At 27.7% G+C, this 20,680-nt stretch overlaps 2 protein-coding genes across 3 annotated transcripts; one reads left to right on the plus strand and one right to left on the minus strand.

The window, feature by feature from the left end:
- The first annotated feature begins 1,193 nt into the window (after nucleotides 1–1,193).
- Nucleotides 1,194–19,957, plus strand: LOC139090589 (uncharacterized). 2 transcript variants are annotated; one of them, XM_070640352.1, is made up of 4 exons: nucleotides 1,194–1,692; nucleotides 16,216–16,476; nucleotides 18,497–18,743; nucleotides 18,813–19,957. In XM_070640352.1, the coding sequence occupies exons 2-4, from the start codon at nucleotides 16,216–16,218 to the stop codon at nucleotides 19,106–19,108; spliced, it is 804 nt and encodes a 267-aa protein (XP_070496453.1). In that variant the 5' UTR covers nucleotides 1,194–1,692; the 3' UTR covers nucleotides 19,109–19,957. The 2 variants fall into 2 exon arrangements, with proteins under 2 accessions (XP_070496453.1, XP_070496452.1); XM_070640351.1 differs by lacking the exon at nucleotides 1,194–1,692 and adding an exon at nucleotides 16,001–16,137.
- Nucleotides 10,404–12,454, minus strand: LOC139090730 (carboxypeptidase N subunit 2-like). Its single transcript, XM_070640533.1, has 2 exons — nucleotides 12,403–12,454; nucleotides 10,404–12,342 (listed from the first exon to the last, which is right to left on the minus strand). Exons 1-2 carry the CDS (start codon nucleotides 12,447–12,449, stop codon nucleotides 10,893–10,895), a joined length of 1,497 nt encoding a protein of 498 aa, XP_070496634.1. The 5' UTR covers nucleotides 12,450–12,454; the 3' UTR covers nucleotides 10,404–10,892.
- Nucleotides 19,958–20,680: the final 723 nt, after the last annotated feature.

The following is a 20,680-nucleotide window of genomic DNA, read 5'->3' on the forward strand; positions in this document are numbered from 1 at the left end:
ATCCATCGTTCCTCATGGAAAGGCGCGGTCAAAAGAGACGGGAATGTACTCATCAAGGGTTATTGACAAGCGGCTGCCATTGATATAGCCAGCTTCAGACGTAAACTAAGGAAGGCCATGTATCACGATTGATCTGTAAGGCCAGCGAAGAAAATAAGTAAGAATCCATCTTTCTTTTGTTGAATTTAAGCTTTAAAAGGTTTGTCAGTACCTAATAATATTTATCGTTATCCACGAAATAGAACGGAACGAGAATTTGGCTTTCTTTAAAGCCATCAGACAATGTTAAGTTAAAAAATAATTTTATCTCCATTTTATATTTTTGGCTTCAATTTTCATCGTATCCTTATGAGAAGTTCGTGATTCTCAATTTGTAGGAAAATTTCTTGTCTCAAGAGTAGATCTTATAAAATTTAACTTTATTGCAATGCAAAAACGCATTTTGGCTTTCTCACAAACTTTTTCATGCAAGTTTTTAAAACTTGATGTTCTCGTCTAGAAAAGAAGTAGAAGTCTCATTGTAATTCTTGACAATCTTTTTGTTTCAAAAATTTTCCTTTGTTAAAAAGTTTCTTTAAGTCTTAAATAATGTAACGTGAAAATTATACAGCTGAGACTTTTGCAACAATTATGCATTCTGAAGATGCAACTTATAGGAAGTGTTAAAAAGTTTTCTAAAACAGTAGCTTTATTCTACATTGCAAACTACTAAGAATGAGTTTGTCATAATTATCATCAATAATGAATAAAGGAACTAAAAATGAACTGAAATCTTAATGATGGAAAATAATGCAGATTAAAAATTAGTTTTTCATAACAGTTACCATAATCCTCAACTCTAATAAAGCTAGTTTGAAAAGTATATTAAAAGATTAAGTAAATGCAAAACATCAAAGATTACAAACATATGTTTGGATAAGACTTTCAGAGACATTTTTATGTTATTGCAATTTGACATTTTCATTGAACCTTAATTGGGCGCAATTATTAAAACTTTTTAACTTTTTTGACATTAAGCCATGCCATAAAAATGATGATGTCTGAAGAATAAGAACAATGAAAAAGAATTTTACAATAACATTGAAGCATTGGAATAAAACATTAGAAAAACAATGAACGTGCACAACATGAAATATTTCTTGAACATTTCACTGCTTTCATTGTACTTTGAGACTTTGTGGCAACCACACGGAATTCTTCATTCAATACGTAAAAAGATTTTTTAATAAAAAACATACAAAAGAATCACATAAAAATATCTGAAAACATATTTGCATTTAATGTTTTGTGACAAAAATGGTTTTGCTAAAGTAATAAAAAAATTAAAAATTTACTCCCAAATGTGAAGCTTTTGTCAATAAGGCGGTAAATCCAGTTACAATAAATATTACTCTTGTTAAAGTTAATTGAGTGTTTTGTGTATGCATAAAATATTATGTGATGATATGATGTAGTTTCAGTGAAAAAGAAAATTGATTTTTAAGCATAAAAAATTCAGATAACATCAAAAATTACACAAAGCAGCAGTCAATAGTGTGTTACAGAAAAAAGACGTGACGTGCATTGAAAAAAAATTTATAGTGCAAAAAATAAAATTGAGTATCATCAAGCTAACAGTAGTAATAATTCACATAAAGAATTCTCTCAACTGTGGATTACGTAGAACACGAAAAATTACAATTTATTAAGGAAGTATGTACCAAAAGTTTCATTATATTTTGATATATTACCTCGATTATCTTCTATTTTTTGTAATTTTTTGCAACAACTACTTCGCATTACTCTTACTAAGTAAAGTTCTTACGTTGTTTTTCTTGTGTATTCTTTTATGTTCGCTGAATAAACAATCCTCATTGCTTGGGTCAATATACTTAGAAAAGGATATCATAGAATAATTTTTTGATCAATTTATGAAGAATAAGCATTATCAAAATAGTCCTGTTTGAACAATGGGAAGTGAAATTTTAATACCTGTTTATAATTCATTGGCCACACTATCATTATATCATATCACATCAATTCCAACTCATATCTTCAATTAATAAAAGTATTATCTCAGCAGTACAACTTAAATGAACCATAAAATTGCAATTGCATTTTAAGCGTAAGCAAATTATAAAAATATGCAACAGTAATCATCATTAAATCATTGATGAGAGAAGCATAATTTAAAATGTGCAGCATAGCAATAAAAGTCAAATCTCTTCTCATCAAAATCTGCAAGTAAAGTTAATTAATATAGAAAATTTAGCTAGAAAAATCAAGAAACTCTGTTCCTATCAGCTGTCATCTTATATTATTGCTTATGGCTAAATGCAGAATGCAAAGTTGAAACGCAATGATGCACAAATGATTTTCTACAAGTAAGTGAATGGAATTTTTCTTCATGGCTTAAACAAAAAAATAATTATTATGTTGATAAGTTTTTCGCACATTAAGAGGCATTAAACTGCTAAGCAATGCGCATTTCACTTACTATTGTTAATTCTCTTACTTTTGTGTTGATAAAGCTTTTACCATAATATTTTGTATTTTCAAGCAAGCAAGCAAAAAAATCAAGTTTTGTTTGCTAATTGTCTCCGTAAACAACATAATTTTTGTGTTACTATAACATGTTAATCTATTTGATGTTCATCAGATTTGAAATATTGATCAGGAAAAGAAACGTGGAACGTCTAAATTGAAATAGGAAAGCAATTGAGATGGCTAACTTAAAGGCAAAAGAAAGAATCCAATAAAAAGAAGAGAAAATCGAACTGAACATACAAAATCATTAAGCACTGTCCATTCAATGAAACCATCTAATTCGTATCAAAAATTTGGCATCAGCAAAAAAAAGAAAAGAAATTGAAAAAATTTCTTTCATTTCCGATTCTTCTTTCTATATCAAATCAAATAACATCTCCGCACTCTTGTTTTTGCTATACATAATCACATATTGCCGGCAAAAAGCATTGCCCTACCGCAGTGCTGGGCAACCTTTAATTTATCGCGGCACACCTTGCTGATAAGCCTAACCGAAACCACACACGACATACAATTTATATCATTTCCAAGAATTTTTGGAAGCGGCACACAGGTTGCCCACCACTGCTCTACCGTGATACGATAATTACGGAAGAGAGAAATGACAATGATAAAAAACTAATTCAAAATGCGCTAAAAGTATGTATTTGTTGTGTATAGACCAAAACTTTAAAACTTGAATTGAAAAATTGTGTATTGTTTTAATTAAAATTTAATTCAATTATAAAATAATTAGCTTTATAATACTTCTGCACATTTTCATAAAACAAACAAGAAGGAATATGAAACAGGAGAATGAACTAGTTTTTATTATTTAATGTTTATGCTTTCATCAAAAATTAATTAGTCACAACTACACATTAAATTTTAATTATTCATGTACTGCTTGCATTCGCACATATGCAGTCATATGCTTCTGAGTTTGCAATGTATCGTACCGATAATAAAGTAGAATAAGCAAACGCTAATGAATCTACTGCTTTAAAATATTTTTAAAAAAATGTTATTGCTGAAAGCTTAAGTTCTTAGAAAATAATATTAATTGGAAATGACAAATATTAGAGATGTTTCAATATATCAATTCAGTTTATGCTCATGAATGATAAAAATTTAGAAGCACATCACGAAATATCAAAAAAGAAGAATCTTGCACAGCAGACATCAAAAACAAATCAAAATGTTTAGGAATGTTCATGCACAACAATAAAATGAGAATATAATCTAATTTCTGTCTCAAAAATGTGAAGATAGCAATTTTTCATTTCATGTCATAAAGGCATTGTGTTGAAGAATTATTGTTGACAACATTTGCCATCAATCTTATTGCTTACTAGAAAACATCTTACTGGATGCTTATAGCGATTTAGAGATTGATTTATTTTGGAACATCGAAATATAATTTTTTGAATATAAGAACTTGAGAAACAAATGTTGGAATTTAAACAGAATACAAAATAAGCCGTAAAAGCTTCAAAACATCATCGTTGATACTGAATCTTGCACATGTGTCATAAATCAAAGAATTATTTCTTTTTAACCAAACTTTGTAACAAGTAAAGCCTCTTCTGATGTATATAAATCATGTGAAAAGTAACAAAATTATAGTTAGTGATGAGTCTCAGATTTCTCGACATAGTTCTGAAATAAATGGAATGAAATAGAGAAGAAAAACATAAAATTTTGGGAAACTAAATTGATACCGTAAGCCACAAATAGTCTACAAGTTTTGATAATAGTCCGAATCATTTGGGTATCATTACTGATTGTGTGAATAAAACAATGAAAATACCGCAAAGAACATAAAGCAATTTTCAGTGTTTTCAATGATTTGTGTTGATAAATTTCCCATGAAAACATTGAGACAGGAAGAAGTTCATTAAACTAAGCACTTATATCTGGTCAAATTTCTATGCTAAATAACAGGTTCGTTTATTTAAATTTTCGGATCTTTTCTTTCATTTTTTGACTTTCAATAGGTTAGGTACTTACATTAGTTACCCAAATTTCAATCCAAAACAAAGCTTTTGATTTTCCTTAGTTAATGAAAATATTTTTCTTCTACCACATTGTTTAAAATATTTAAATGAACCTTCTGTATTCATAGAATCTAACGTGAGAGAGACACATAATTAAATTGCATCTGAAGAATATTAATCTCTTTTTGTTTTAAGCGTGCACATTTGTGTTATGTTACTGTAATGTCTTCAGGGTTTCTATATTTTGTTGGATGTAAACATTTTCGTTCGAGGAATTTGTTGTGTCTTTGTCTTTTTCTAGAATTGGTATGTAAGAATATTAAGTTTCTGAAAATGTCATTCTATGCTACAGGAAACATGTTTTTTTTTAAGGAAGAACTGTAAAAGAGCTCTGCAAAAAATTCCTCAAACCAAAAATGAGCGTGTTGATAATATTATTTAGCATGCTCAATTTTGTGAGCATATTTCTTGTCTGTTCGAGTTCATAGTGAATAGAAAACTAAGCTTGTAAAAATATAAATAAATGTAATGATAAATTGAACGAAGGCTTTCATTTTCTACGTATCATTCCCTAGCTTAGGATAATTCTCTTTTCGATGCATAAATAAATGAATTGATCACAAGAGAATAGCAAAGAGAATGGTAAATTTATTTATTCAGACATGCTAAACCGAATGAGTACTATCAATATTTGATGGTATATACTTAAGTTCTGATTTTCCAGTCATTGTTATAGTCTGCCGTATATTCTGTTTACTAATCGAAAGCATGGAACTAACAAATAAAGAACTTTCGTTTTACTTGTCAAATAAATTATTACAACATTCATCCATGAACAGAATTGTATGAATTGATACGGATATATTAAATCTATTTTCGATCATATAAACAAGGAGAAATGTCAAGAAATAAGAAGAAATTTTTGTCATTTTTTCTGGCAATAAATTTTTATTTTGTCATATCAGGCGATATCACCGAGAGCATCGAATCTTCATGTTTTCAGAATATCGTCAACAAAAATATAACATAGATAGTTATGGCATGATTTATTTGTTACTGGAGTTTGTAAATGATTATGTTTTTCCAATAGCTTTGGTTGAGCTGAAAAATATCAAAATATTTTTAAACAGGAATAGCTTTTTAACAGATAAGCTGATCTAATACAAGTCGAAATTTCAAAAATATTGTTCTAACTTTCAATTGTTTCCAATAAGTTATGTATTCACAAAGTTGTTAAAAGATTAAAAACACCACAAAAAAAATAAAGTTCATTGCTCAAATATTAGATAAAACAAAAATAGATTGAGGCCATGATTATCGTATTCTAGAAGGAGGTGGCGTCTGCAAATATTCATCTCAACCCCGCATCGCTCTAGTTTCACATCCAAAAAAATTTATATGTATGCAGACATTACAATAAGTTATAAACATCAGTGAAATCAGTAGCACAGCTCTTTTTTGCGCCATGCTTATCTAAACTTACACCGAATCTACCCTCACTGCAGGGTTGAAAAAGCAAAAAAATAAAAATTATTTGAATAACTTTTCTATTATCATTGCTTAGCATAAATCTATACAGTGAGAATATGAAAATGTTTTGTCGATATCTACCTTCATTTCCTCTATGCCGTTATGCTTTATTGTATCGAGGCATCGCAAGCACGTACTTCTGCTTTTGTTTTGTTACAATATTTGTGTAATATCGTGAAAAAGGAAAAGATGAAGTTTTGTACCTTAATATATTTTATGTAATTATATTTCTATTCATGCACACATCCATTCCCGTTTTAATGATAAATATCTGAGTTGTATAATTTGTTGAATAATTTTGTGGTTTATTTTCAATTATTTGTATTATTTATTCTAGGTATAGAGTTTTAAAATTTTTAATTAATTTAAATGTGTGTTACCTGCAACATTTTTTATGTAAAATATGTAAATATGGGTAAATATGTATTTAGCTGTACTGGTATTATGGAGTTCAGATAAGAATTTTCCGCATACAACTTTTCTCTGCATCCACCTTCACCTACATAATTTCACACCTTGTTTCCTCATCTTTAATTTGGAAATGGCAACATGTAGTAACATTAAAGTTCGAACAATGAAATATACAGACCTTTAAAAATTATTTTAAAGGCAGTAAAATGTACAAAATTTATCAATTTTCATTAACTTCTGACCACTTCTGATAAAAACAACAAAAACACAGATTACGACGGAAAATTAATTTTCCACCAAGGATGAATAAAAAATATTCCCTGCCACATCATTTCATGAACAATTTTTAATACACAGGGAATTGAGAAAAAATTCATTGTGTAAAAAATGTCACAATTTTGTTTGTATCTTGAACATTTTCTCTTTTTCATTACTTCCAAGTGTCCTTGGAGTCTGTTAGAATATTCATAAACATAAATTTTATCCATTTCTTTCGCATTTTCCTTTAATACAACGGTTGTAGAGATATGTTTGTAAAGCATTTTTCATTGAATACCATAAAAGCCATTTGGGAACACATCGTTTTTGTGTGAATATGAAATTCAGACCAAAAAAATTGTCACAACATTCAATATATGATTTTTGTTGCTTCGGAAAAGTAGTTAGTAGCGATGTGTATACAAAAAATATTCTAGGACATTGATATAAGTTTTTTTCAGATAACAGAATAGAACTTTTTACAGCTGAATGTAAAATGCCAAAAAAACTGTTCTTATAGAATAAATATTTAGGGAATATATGATATCGTGTGAAATAAAATAAATTTTTTTAGCACAAACTAAAGCGATAAATGTTTTTATTGCCATAGTTTCAACATTTTATTCAAACTAACATCTGAATTCATATAACAAGCCCTTATAAATTGAAGAATAATCAACATCCAACATAACCATAAAAAACTACAATTTCATGAAAATAAAATACCTTAATGCAATTGAATAATTTCTATGGACTACTCACATAGGAAATTAATCAACAGTGAGATATTTTTTTATATCACTAATTGAGTTTTAGATCAATATGCTCTTTTTTTAGGATAACATGACCTAAATAAACTTTTATATTTTTTCTAGATCCAACTCACGTTCATTTATTCATTCTGCAGTGATATCATTACACTGTATATTCACATGTATGAATACGCATAAATATATGTTGAATAATATTAAGGAACAAGTCAGTTTGAGGACTTTCATAAAGCCATCCTTTAATTCCCCAATTATTCATATTATTTTATTATCCCTATTTTTATAGAAAAACCCATTTAATGTTTTAGTTACATGCCATTTACCAAAAGGATATAGATAAAGTTAGAATTGCAAATTTTATATTTTTAGACCAACACACATATCACGTATGCAGATTTTTATATATTAAAACTTTTATGCTCCATCAGTTCATGTATAAAAATTTTTCGCACTCTTACATGAAATATGCCTAATGGACTACTCATGTATTCAACATGAATATGGAAACTGTTAATTGAGTCATAAAAAAAGACTGTAAATTTTCTCTTTAAATGAAAGGGAAAATAAAAAATAAACATGAATGTATGATATAGTTGAATGCAGTATAGTGAAGATGAGCGTAAAATGGCGATGCGGGATAATTGCCATACAATTAAAACTGTCCTGAGTGTTCTATCAGAAGCTCAAAGTAAATGGTTTTTAATTGAAGCAAATTAATTTTTTTATTCGAAATTTCTTTTGTTATAGTGGAACTGTCTGTTTTTAATGTTTTAACTGTTTTATATTTTAATCCTATCCAGTTCATTTATAACAGTGAATAATGCCGGTTGCGGGAAAGATGAAAGTATAACAATGTTTCATACTTGCACAACTTTATAATACTTCATATAGTTTTTTGGACAATTTATGCAAATTGATATTTTTCTGGCTTTAATTTTAAATTGAATTTGTTCGTCTTATTTGCAACTCCTCTTCAAATCTAGAACTTTAAATTGAATTGAATTTTCATAACGATATTCTTGATAAATTTGATTGAATTTTGAACACGATATAAATTTATTCAATATTTCAACTCTACAACATCCTTTTACTTTAACGTGTTCCGCTCATTCACCATGAAACATATTTTATATTAGAGAAATTGAATTATTTTACGGGATATTGAAGCAGCAATTATCCGGAAATTGTAATTTTTCCGAATACGATCAAAAATCATTGACAGAGACATGATTTCATTTTCCTTATTATTGACTTGATACACATATATTGAGATTTATTGATTTTTACCAAGTGAATCATTTTGTTGATGATAAATTTCTGTGATTTATATGTTTATTTATCAATAATAACATTGTTTTCATTATTTAGGTACACTTTCTCTATTGTTAATTAATAATTACTACCAATATAATTAATTAACTACCATGTTTATTTTTTGAAATCTTTTAATATTAATTAAGTTTCGCAAAATAATAATTGGAAACTTACTTCTTTTTTCTGAGAATTTGAATTCTACGTATTAAGTAATTTATTCGTTTAGATCATTATTATCAGAGTATGGATGCTAATAATTTATCATCAACGCACAAAAATGAAAATCAATACCAATAAATCACGATCAAATAATATTTATAGTCAGTTGATGCTAAAAAGAAGAGGAAAGTAAAAAAAATACAAGTCGTTTATAGAAAAAAAGCCCACAAGCAGGCTCATTAATTTTACATGAAAATGTATTTACGTATAATTCACAAAAACGAATAATGTTAAGCCAGGAGTTTTTCACTTATGACGTAGAATCTGTAATGATATTGATGATTGAAGACCCGATCGATAATATAACAAAAGAGGTTTAATCGAGCCTTTTAAATAAAATATATTTAGGTATTATTTAACTCAGAGGTGGGCATTTTCAAAAATATTTTTGCGACACTCTAGTCTGTCGCGGCTTACTCAATAATCAAAATCAGAACTCGAAGTCGATTCATATTTTGCTTGAACAAGTTGATTTGAATCAACTTCGAACTCCGATTAAAACTAATTTGATTCTTACTTAAATTGTTCAATTTAATTTTTCTCATGAACTTATCGATTAATAATTCTGAAAGTTCGCTTTTCATTTTTAAATTGAAAGAAAATTTTCTCATTCGTGTTTCCAAATTGCGTGTACATACATCACTTCTACGATTTTCTCTTCATTATTTTCATATAAGTAAGCTCTTAAGTGTCAATTACAAATGAGCTTACTCATCCACTAAGTTTGTTAATGACAGGGTAAATGAATAATTAATGTGAAATATTAAATTTCATAACAAGAGAAGCTAAATTTTGTTGTTTTGAAACCACAAACAATTGTTATTTACTCACATTTAATTATTGAAATTTGTATGCATCATGCTAATATTTAATTGAGATTCCAATATTTATTGCAATAAATAATGAGTGTTTTATTATGATGTGCGCTTAATCAATATCAATTTGGTTTAATGTTTTGATATTGGTTTTGTGGCTTTTGACTCATGCTATTTCTATTTATATATCATTAGTAATTTTAGCTGTACAAAAATGAGTAAATGAATTTAATTTAGGTACTGGAATTTTGTTCGAGTCACGTGAGAAAAGTGAGCATGTATAAAAAATTATTTAGGAACTTTTACATAAGTAAATATTGAAATAAAAAATAAATTTCTATTTCATTTAGAATAATGAAGGTAAAATCAATTATTTTACTTTCCTCTTGTTCCTTTTTTGCAAATTATTTGATAAATTCATTCATTCATGCTATAACAGTAAATTGCTAGTAATTGATTGTAAATGGAAAACGAATAAAAATATAAAGAATTGGAAAAGAAAATATGCCGGCTATGTTGGTAGCAATAGATGTAGATTAATAAAAGTAAATCATCTGGAATGAAACATAGACAATAGAATAAACTGTGTTTATTACTCAATACCTTTATATTGAACTCTTATTTTCTTTATCTTTATTGTTTTATTCTTCTCAGTTTCTTTTTCACGATGCAACAGATCTAAGTAGATTACGGGAAATTAAATAACACTTGTAATTTTATCAGTTTCATAATATCTATCAAGGGATCGTTCACTTATTACGTAACACTCATGAGGATCGAGATTTTCTTACGTTTCAAACAATCCATAGAAATATTGTTAGGGAAACGGGGTCAAAAGTCAATTTTACGAGCTACGTAAAATGTGAACGACCCCTAATGTTTCGTTTCTATCAATTTTGTTTAGTGCCCATTTGGGTATTTAAAATTAATTATTTGCAATTAAAGTTCAAGTATTTAAAATACTCACAAAAGTAAATATTTAGTCATTTTCACAATATTGATCTAAATTCAATTGAATTCTATTGAAATAGACTTTTGTGAGTTCATCTAGAAATTCAAATAAAATTACGTTCTTAATCAAACAAAGACTTCTTATTCAAATAAACTCGCTTCAGTCTTCGAGCATACTGAATATCGAAATATTCAATTGGATTCTTACTTAAGTCAATAATCTGCAAATTGGAGCACATTCTAAAAGCATATTTTGAAATATGTAAAATATTATTGTCACTAACATCCAAATACTTTAAATTTTCACACTTTGTTAATGTGCGTTCATGAATGAAAGTCATTGTACTGTTACTAATTGTTAGGAATGTTAAATTCGGGAATTTTTCAAAAACTATTGATGGAATTGTGCTCAGCATTGAATTTCTAATGAAAACACTTATTACTTCATTATCGCTGAATAATTCAGAAATATGATTCCCGCTAATATAAGAACTACTGGAATCAATATCTTCAATTACACATGTATACTGTTTTAAATGATCAATATAGTAGCGGCAAACGGCACCAACTTTACATTTGTTAGAAGTTGAATCAAAAAGATTTAAATCGTTTGAATTATCTGACTCTGAGACATGACATAAACTTTTAATTTCTGACATTTCACTTGACCAATGAGCATAACATTTTGACAATGCCTTATCAGCAGATTTAAAGTTTATTTGTTGAATTACTTTATGTTCAAATTCACTCGGAATGCATATTCCTTCACTTTTTGTCATTGTCAAATTTATGCTCAGCTGTGAATTTTCGTCTGTGAAAACTTTTTCAATAAACTTAGGCTCAATTGCATACAACGGATTATCATTTAAGATTAAATTTAATGAATTTTTCATAGCACTTTGATCAAAACTCATCATTGGTATAAAAGCTATTTTATTTCCATCAAAATTAATGATTTTTATGGTTCTTAATTTTCCAAACAATTCCTTATCTAGAACCTTAATTTCGTTATTTTTGAATGAAATGTTTTGAATATCTAAAGAGCTTTCAAATAATTTTGATGGAATGCAAGAAATTTTATTATGACTTAAATCTAATACTTTTAGATTTTTCAATCCACTTATTGCATCCTCATCTATACCAACAATTAGATTATAATTAAGTGAAATTTTGTTTAAATTTTTACACCTGTATGCAAATTTTGATGGAATTCTTGGAAAATTGTTGTAAATTATCGAAATTGTAGTAAGATTATCGCAATATGCAAATGCATCAGTCGTTAAATTTGACATAGAAACGTTGTTCATTTGAATTATTTGAAGATTTGGAAATATCCGGAATATTGTTGTTGGAATATAATTAATTAAATTTGGTGAATCAAAATTCAATTTAATTATTGAAGTATTTTCATAATTTTCGTTTTGATCCCACATTTGAATTGCTTGATCTTCAATTACAATCGGAGTAATGTTATGAACATTACAAATTGATTCATTTTGAAAATCACATGCAAAGTATGAAATGTACGCTTCTGATATCTGAACAGAAATTAGCCAGATTAATACAAAACATCTATAAAGAAATGAAAGGGATTACAAACTTAAGCACAGAATATAATATTAATAAACTTACAAAATTTTCGAAAACATCGTTGCTCCAGTTATTCCTGACACCTTCATAATAGCAGCTTAACTGACAAGTAATTGTAAAATGTTATTTCTTTTTAACAAAGTGCTCATTAGCAAACTATACAAAGTTCTATGAATGCGTACATTTGTTACTCTGTTTTAAATATTCTTTGTTGTTCAAATATTCACTCACATTCCATATCATGCTTCTGAGATTAAATAAGAGGTAAATCATCCTCTCAACAAAATTTAAAAAATTGCAATCATGAATATCGATGTAAACAAAAGTATTAATCTCAATAAAATTTAAAATCTGCTCTGAAAAACATTTCAATTAAAAATTAATCCTTTTTAAAATATGGTTTCTAGTCACAAAAATATTTGATTACATTTTTCAATATAATGAAACCTAAAAAATGTAAAATGTCTTGCAAAAAAAGTTTATTTCCTTCATCTCGGAAAGAAAAATGAGCAAACAAAATAAAACTTTTTAAGTAGCATACATACATGTAATGTACTTGAAGAAATATGCTTCAAATATGAAAATGATGCTCTTCTATTATTTTATATTTTGTTTTGAATTCAAGGATCATACACGTGTATGATTTGATATATTTGTGGGATAGCAGTAAATTGAAATTGAAACGTAATAAAAGTGTTTTGTGTGTTATTGTAGCAAGTATTGTTAAAGCTGTTTTCATTGCCTCAATGTTGCTTTTGTCTTAAATCGTTTGCCATGCGAAGTCACGTTGCTATGAAATATTAAAATATTTTCAAAAAGCATAGAAAACATTTAAACAGAATCGATCTTCGTTTATCGAAAACCTCATTTCATATGTAATTGAAAGTCTTTTGTCACCCTTATAAGCATTCAACAATAAAATGGCAATAAAATCCTTGACACGTATCTACGCATTGTCAAGTAAAAATTTTCACGTTATCAAAATAAATCGCTAAGATACGAAAGCTTTACACCCGGAAAAAACCACTCTTTCGAAGATTCGTTTCCCGTAAGGTAAATTTTAGATGTTATCGATAAACACTACATGGATATTCAATACATTACATTTCTCTATCGAGATGCATTATAATTTATGGTATTCCACAATTTTCTACAATAAATTTATTTATACCATGAACGGAAGTTATATCATATTTTGGTTTTCTTGGCTACATTTCTGACCATTAAATAAAATATGTCAACAGAATTTTTCAAGCTTTATTAAGATTATCTGAGCTTAAGTTAAGACAGGTCAGCTATAATACATTATAATAAACCTTTTTGAAGTCTAAGATCATATTCACACCAAATATAAATTGTGTTATTTTATCAAAAATTATTTCGCTTCCTAAAAGTAAATAACTTACTTTACACATTTTCAATTTTAAATTTACACACGTTTTATAGGATATAGTAAAGGGAGTTTGCAAAGAACGTTTTATTGAATTTTTATTTACTCAAATACTCGTGATGATAAATTTATTGGTTTATTTTCTATTCTTCTTTATTTTCACTTCCATAAAACATTGTATTTTTATTTGAATTTGGTTTTCTATAAAGTAAATAAGAATGCAGAACGGATACAAAAATTAAAATTGATTATGCTTACTTTAATTACATTAAAGATATTCATTTTAACTGATTACGATAAATTAATTTAAAAATAAAAAGCATAGAGCTTCCATTAATAACCTTTTGCTAAATTAGTGCTAGAAATATTGAACTTTATTGATAACATTTTTTCTTTGTTTAAGCAAATGTATGCATAAGTCCAAAAAAGCAAAATAAGCTTTTAGTACTAACATAAATTATGGTTGAGTAGTTTTAGCTAATATGAACAAAATCATAAAATGTTTTCTATATAACTTACTCTCCCTTCTGTATTAACTCTGTCCTTTACATCAACTATATTAAAGCTACCATTTAGTAAAATTTATTGTTGTTAGAATGAAAAGGAAGTTGATGTTTTTCCATATGTACATATACAGAAGCTTCATGTATATGTTAGTAACATCATTCGTTTCTGTCATAAAATTCTATCTTTTAAAAAGAGCAGAAATAAATTTTACAATATTATATATATATTGGCCCGAGCGACACAAATGAAGAAGGATCCACCACTGAGATTTTCGGCTCCGCTAAACCTATTTTATTAAGCTATATGGCCACCAAACGGAGGCAGCATCCATTTAGTGTTAATAAAAGAGGTTTAGCGGAGTCTGTAAAGTTACGCTTGTGAGCCTTCTTCATTTGTGTCGCTCGGGTAGGTATTTCAAAATATTTTGTTAATAAAAGAAAACATGATTTTCTTCAACTAACTACCTACATATTAAAATATTTTGCTTATAAGAAAACACAAAAATTCAAATTTCAAATTTAATTATCATTAAATTGAACAAGAAAGGCTTCATCCAAAGCTCTCAAAATCTGTTACTTTTCCTGGTAATATTTTTCACATCAACTTTTTTACTCCACTTGATTACATCTTTATTCAAAACTTCTTACAATATCGCAATCTATTTTTTACTTCAATACATACATATTTATGTATGAATGGAAGCAGTAAAAGTTTTTTCACACTGAAAGTGTTTTCTATGTATATTGCAATTCATTTTTTAAGGCAAAAAATTCTAAAAAGCTTTTCATCATTTAAAAAAATTTAAGAAGGAGAAATGAGAAAAGTTTTTCTCCATAGTAAAACTGAAATGGATATTTTGTATTCATCCTTAAAGGAAATAAAGTTGTATACAAGAAAAAAGAGCAAAAGCTATTCAACTTGAAAAAACAGTTTCATCAAAATTTCAACATGTAGTAAGGGAATGTAATATGCATGCATAGAAAAGAATAACAAGGGTTATGAGCATATTGCATTCATGAATTACTTGTCGTCGTACAATGAATTGTCGTTGATATCCAGAAAAATACATTTTTTCCTAATGACCATTGAAGCAACTCACTATTCACATCAGTTCCCTTCATAGTAAATGTGGCGAAATGTCTTTATGACTTTTTGGTTTTAATGCTATCTCACGTCGAGTTTTCATATTATAAAATGGCACAAAAAATCACAAATCGAATAAAAAGAAAGCCAAGATAATGGTTTTTTAAGCCTTTACTAAGGGAAAAATAAAGGCTGTGAATTTTAAAAAGATAAAAATGGATTGACTTTACAATAATTTAAAAGAAGCGTTAGACTGTCTAGAAACATACATCATTAAATGATTTACGTCATCTAGAACTTTAGTATAAAAATTGTTTTTCTGCTTTAAAGAAGCTGTAAACCATCACAACCACATTCAATTTAAAGTTTTCAGATTCTTTATACATATCTGGTATTTTACATTATACCTAGACCTTAGTTATAATTTATAAAAGAACATCCGTTCTGTTTGTGACACTCTGAAGAACATTTAATTTATTTTGAGATAGGGTTTTCTAAACCGTAATACACACACCTTGCAATGACGCTTCGCTATTAAAGTTTGGTGTGGAAAGTGTTTGTTTTATCACTCTCAGTTATATCGTAGATAATTTTTGTTTCGTAGTGTTGTTATCAGTGATAGAGTAAACACACAACTTTTGTTAGTCATTCGCGCGATTTTTTTATTGAATCAGTTGCGCTTCAACGTTTATTCTGTTGTGAACATTAAATTTACGTTCGAAAAAAAAACTTAAACCCTTAAATAATTTTAAATAAAGAGAAATATGCGAAGACTATTTCCCAGACCTGCTCATCAAGTTAGAGAAGATATTTTCTTAATTAATTTAAATTAATTAATTAATTCTCATCTATCTTCTTTTTGTTATCTTTTACAGATGGCACATCCGCGTCAACGTTTGAATTCGTTAAGTGATAATAGTACCCCATCGAGTGATATATCGGAGGGTTCAGAAACATATGACGCATCGTCAACCAGTCATGAGTGGCAATTAGATGGACAAAATGCACATTCGTTGATAATTGATAATTTGGATTTAAGATTAGACAGTTTAAGTTTGGATACAAATTCAGTTCCAGAAATATCAGACAATGAACGAGCACAAATCGAATCTTTTTTTAGTGGATTAGGAACAGAGGTGAGTAAATGAATATATGCACGAATTATTATGAGTAATGTGATATTTCTTAAGAACCAAAGTTATTTGTCGTTCATGCTTGTGATGAAACATATCGAATTGCATCATTATTTTGATATTTTTGTTAACAAAAATAGATTTTCTAATCAAAGCATATATCTTGCAAGTACAAACGTTAATGGTTTCAAAATATTTTAAAGCTCATAGATTATCATGACTCTATTCCTTTTGAAAATGTTCATGCTATTTCTCAAGTCATCGACTATGTTGTTTGCTATAGAATTTTCAAGTGACTGCTCTCTCATAATTAAATTAAAAATGCATTAAATGTAGCAATAAAAGTTGTCTAACTAATGGGAAAAGACATCATTTCAAGCAGCATGGTACATCCTTTAAATGAATAAATGCAGAACGTTATTTCATGATTTAAGGCTTTTAAATAAGCATAGCCTTTAGTGTTAATGTACTTGTACTTCAAGGAATCATTAAACAATTTAATTTATTTGTATAGAAAAGGCGCATAGTACAATAGTCTTTAATCTACATTAAAATTTTCAACAGCACTTAAAATTATAATGACTTTTATTACCATGCACTTTGCCGTCAAAATCATGTAAAATAAACTTTTCGCTTGAAAGAGTTGTTCAAGCCAGAACAATGAATTTTTTTTTTATTATTAATGTGCGGAAACCCCCCTTTTATTGATTTTTTTACATTTAATTTTTTAAACGTGTTTTCATAGGGTTCGTTTTTTTTTTTTAAAAAAAAAGTCAATACTATATATTATGTTCTAAAAAGGTTTTATGGATTAAAGCTTGATGAAATATAATTTCTATTATTTTGCATAATCTTCTAAATCTCATAACTTCCTCAGCTTTTCAAAAAAAGACACAATTTTAAAGTAAAAAGTTGCTTCCGTTTTTAATACAAATAAAGCTTTATCGTTTTTAAATAGAAATGTGTCATCCGTATTAAACAAATAAAGAAAAAGTTTCTAGATAATAAGTTTTATCATCATTGCTTTATCAAATTCATGGGTATCTTTTATTCATTTAAGAGAATCTATTAGATTAGATTAAAGTTAATTATCAATTTGAGTCTTAATTCTTTAATTTAAATATGTTCTAAAAAGGTTTTATGGATTAAAGCTTGATGAAATATAATTTCTATTATTTTGCATAATCTTCAGAAATCACTAAATTAAATATTTTCAAGTTTTAAGTTATAAATACAAAAAATTAATTTTTATTGAATTTCGCATCAACCTTAAAAAGTACATTAAATGATAACAAATGGTGATCAATGTTTTTGTCAACTTCGTTACGTCCTTCACTTATATGCTCGTTATCGGTTTTTTTAACTGAATTTTTGTATGTACATAAGAAAGGTTCTTTTGTATATTAAAAGAAATATTTCATTGAGGATGATATAATTCCTACACCCACACTGTAATGACATTCGAACCATACTTTTTGTATACATAATCTTCAAATTTGTTTTCCTTTCTTTTCTTTTTAAAAAATGAATACAAAGCTTAAACAACATATTTTTTAGAAAACAACAGAAAGCACATAGATAATGCTAAGAGCGAAAAAAAGAACGACGACAGTAATCAAATCACGTTCCGTAATAATGTTTCATTTATTTCATATTTTTTTAAGGAAAAAGACATCGAAAAAATTTAAATTGAACTTTAGATGCTTAAAGCTAAAACTCAAAAATATATTTCTAATATTTAAAAAAAATAAAATTCAGAGTTTATGAAAGTTTTACAAAAAATTTTATTGTTGCTCCTTCAACATCTGCAACTTTCATATCTATGCGACATGTTTCATGTGATTTAATACCACAAACCAAAGTATACATGCTTTAAAGCTTTTATAATGTGAAATGTTTGTTAGTAACAAAAAGTAAAGTTGTTAAACATCATCAATCATCTAAAAATGAACCCTTCATAATTTTGTTCTTTTGTGAATATATATATTTCATGAAATCTTCTTTTTCTCATTCCACACTGCAGGTCTATGTCAGTTCATCACTTGCAAATCTTTATGAAGGTATTCGCAAAAAGGATTGGCGTTTAGTATATACTGGTGTTCCAGTTTTACTTTATGATAAAGGTTTTGCACGAAGTCGAACACAACCTCGAGTCACGTTTGTACTGGCAGAGCGTGGAACGTGCTTTGCATTGTGGAAGGATACAATTGATAATTTGTCCAATTATAAAGTTGCCGGGCCAGCATTTCACACAATGTGTCTTTCATCTGGTAAGTTATTAAAGATTAAATTAATTTAAATTTTTTTTAGTAATTTTTACCATAATTACTTTTAATTAGATCACAGAAAAGTAGTCGGTTTCAGTTTTGATTCAAATGAGGCAGCATTAGAGTTATGGCAAAGTTTAGAGAGACTTATAACCTCACCAGAAAATATTACTCAATCATCACCTGGTCGCAAGAAGCGTTTACCATCAAAACAAAAACGATCAAAACAAGTTGCCTTGCCACCAAAATCACAGATCTCACATCCATGTCAATTTCTTCATGTTACAAAAGTCACAGCATATGATACACCCCGATTTTATAGCTTACAAGCTTTTGTTGCGTCATCACATCGACATAAGGATTATTAGTATAAAACATTCAAGGAAAATACGAAGGAAGAGAATTTTTTTATGGATTTAAGTTATGAACAAAAGATGTGAAATATAATTAAGATAGCATGTTTCATAAAGAACCGTCGTAGTTGTGCTCTTAATTTTTCTTCTGTACCAAATTTTTATTATTGATACTGTAATTTGGATACAATGAGCAGACAAGAAAAGAAAATGAAAAGTAAAATAGAAGAAACTTTTTATTGTTATAAGTCATAAAAAGGTGATAGGATATTGACATGCACAGCCAAGAGAAATCTCTAGAGAGAATTTGCTCGTTTGTAAATTTGAGGAAAATGATGAAAAACAAATTGAAAAAAATATGAGACGAAAAGTGAGAAAATGAGATTACCATGAATGAGAATAAGTACAGATATGCAAAGAATATGTCATAGGAAAAAGAAGCTTAAAGATGAAGCACGCAGAAATTATTCTTATGGGAACATATTTACTTATGATAAATTAAATTTTAAAATTCTTTTGATCATTATTCACTTCCATTACATTCATATGGCACTTCTTTTTATTAAGAAAGAAGTACTCATTTAAATTTTTAATTTCATATCTTAGCCATAAATGTTAAGAAAATTAATCATTTCTTGAAATAAAATCTAAGCATCTATGACTTTTATACATTAAAATTGTAAATACGAAAATGAATAATGTTTTACATCCCGAAAAATATAATTAATATTGTACACATTAGAGAATCAACAAACAAGCTATCGCGTTGTATAATAAATTTAAGGATTTGTAATCTGTAAGAAAAGTATCCGGATATTTCAAAGCAAATAGAATTGAATAAAATAAAAAACAGTTTTCTTCTTATTTCACGTTTAAATTATTTTTTTTACAGCATGAACCTTGTTCTCATTTAATCGGATAAAATAAAACCTTTAGCTATTCAGATCATTGAGATTTAGAGTTGCAGCAGGGCTAGTAATTGTTCAACAAATTAGGTTGCGCCAGACATCTGCACTCGGCAGACCTCCAGTTTATACTGGGATCAGAAACATTCGATTTTATCAGGTAAGTTCCTTGAACAATTAGTTAGCTGTCCAAATCCTCCTTATATGAAATAGCCAAAAATTCATTAAATCATTTTTATATTCTAATTTTTGAGCTTTTAAATTATTTCAAAATAGCAAAAAAAGAGAAGAAAAAACATTTAATTTTATCATCAAAATGTAGATGACGATGAAGGCTCATGCAGCTTTGAAAGTCAAAAGTATACAAATTTAGGAGAAAGAATTAATTAGGATTAACATGGATTTCAAAAATGGAAAGATCTCTATAGAAACAGCACTTCGTGGAGCATGTGACATTCTACTCGTCATGTTATAATGAATCAGAACATTTTTACTAAAAAAAAGGATTCCAAAGTCAGCAACAAAATGAATTTTTTTTACTGATTCCATTTTATGCATGAATGTGTAACTAAAGATTTAAAATAAATTGAATGCATTATAAATTAATTGTAACCAACTGATATTATCTGAATTGATTAAGTTTATCTTTCTTACTTTGAGCAGTCTTTAACTAAACAGCATA

The sequence above is a fragment of the Chironomus tepperi genome, unplaced genomic scaffold (genome assembly GCF_022539635.2).
Source record: "Chironomus tepperi strain 1889 unplaced genomic scaffold, CSIRO-AGI_Ctep_v1 contig_219, whole genome shotgun sequence".
Lineage (NCBI taxonomy): Eukaryota > Metazoa > Arthropoda > Insecta > Diptera > Chironomidae > Chironomus > Chironomus tepperi.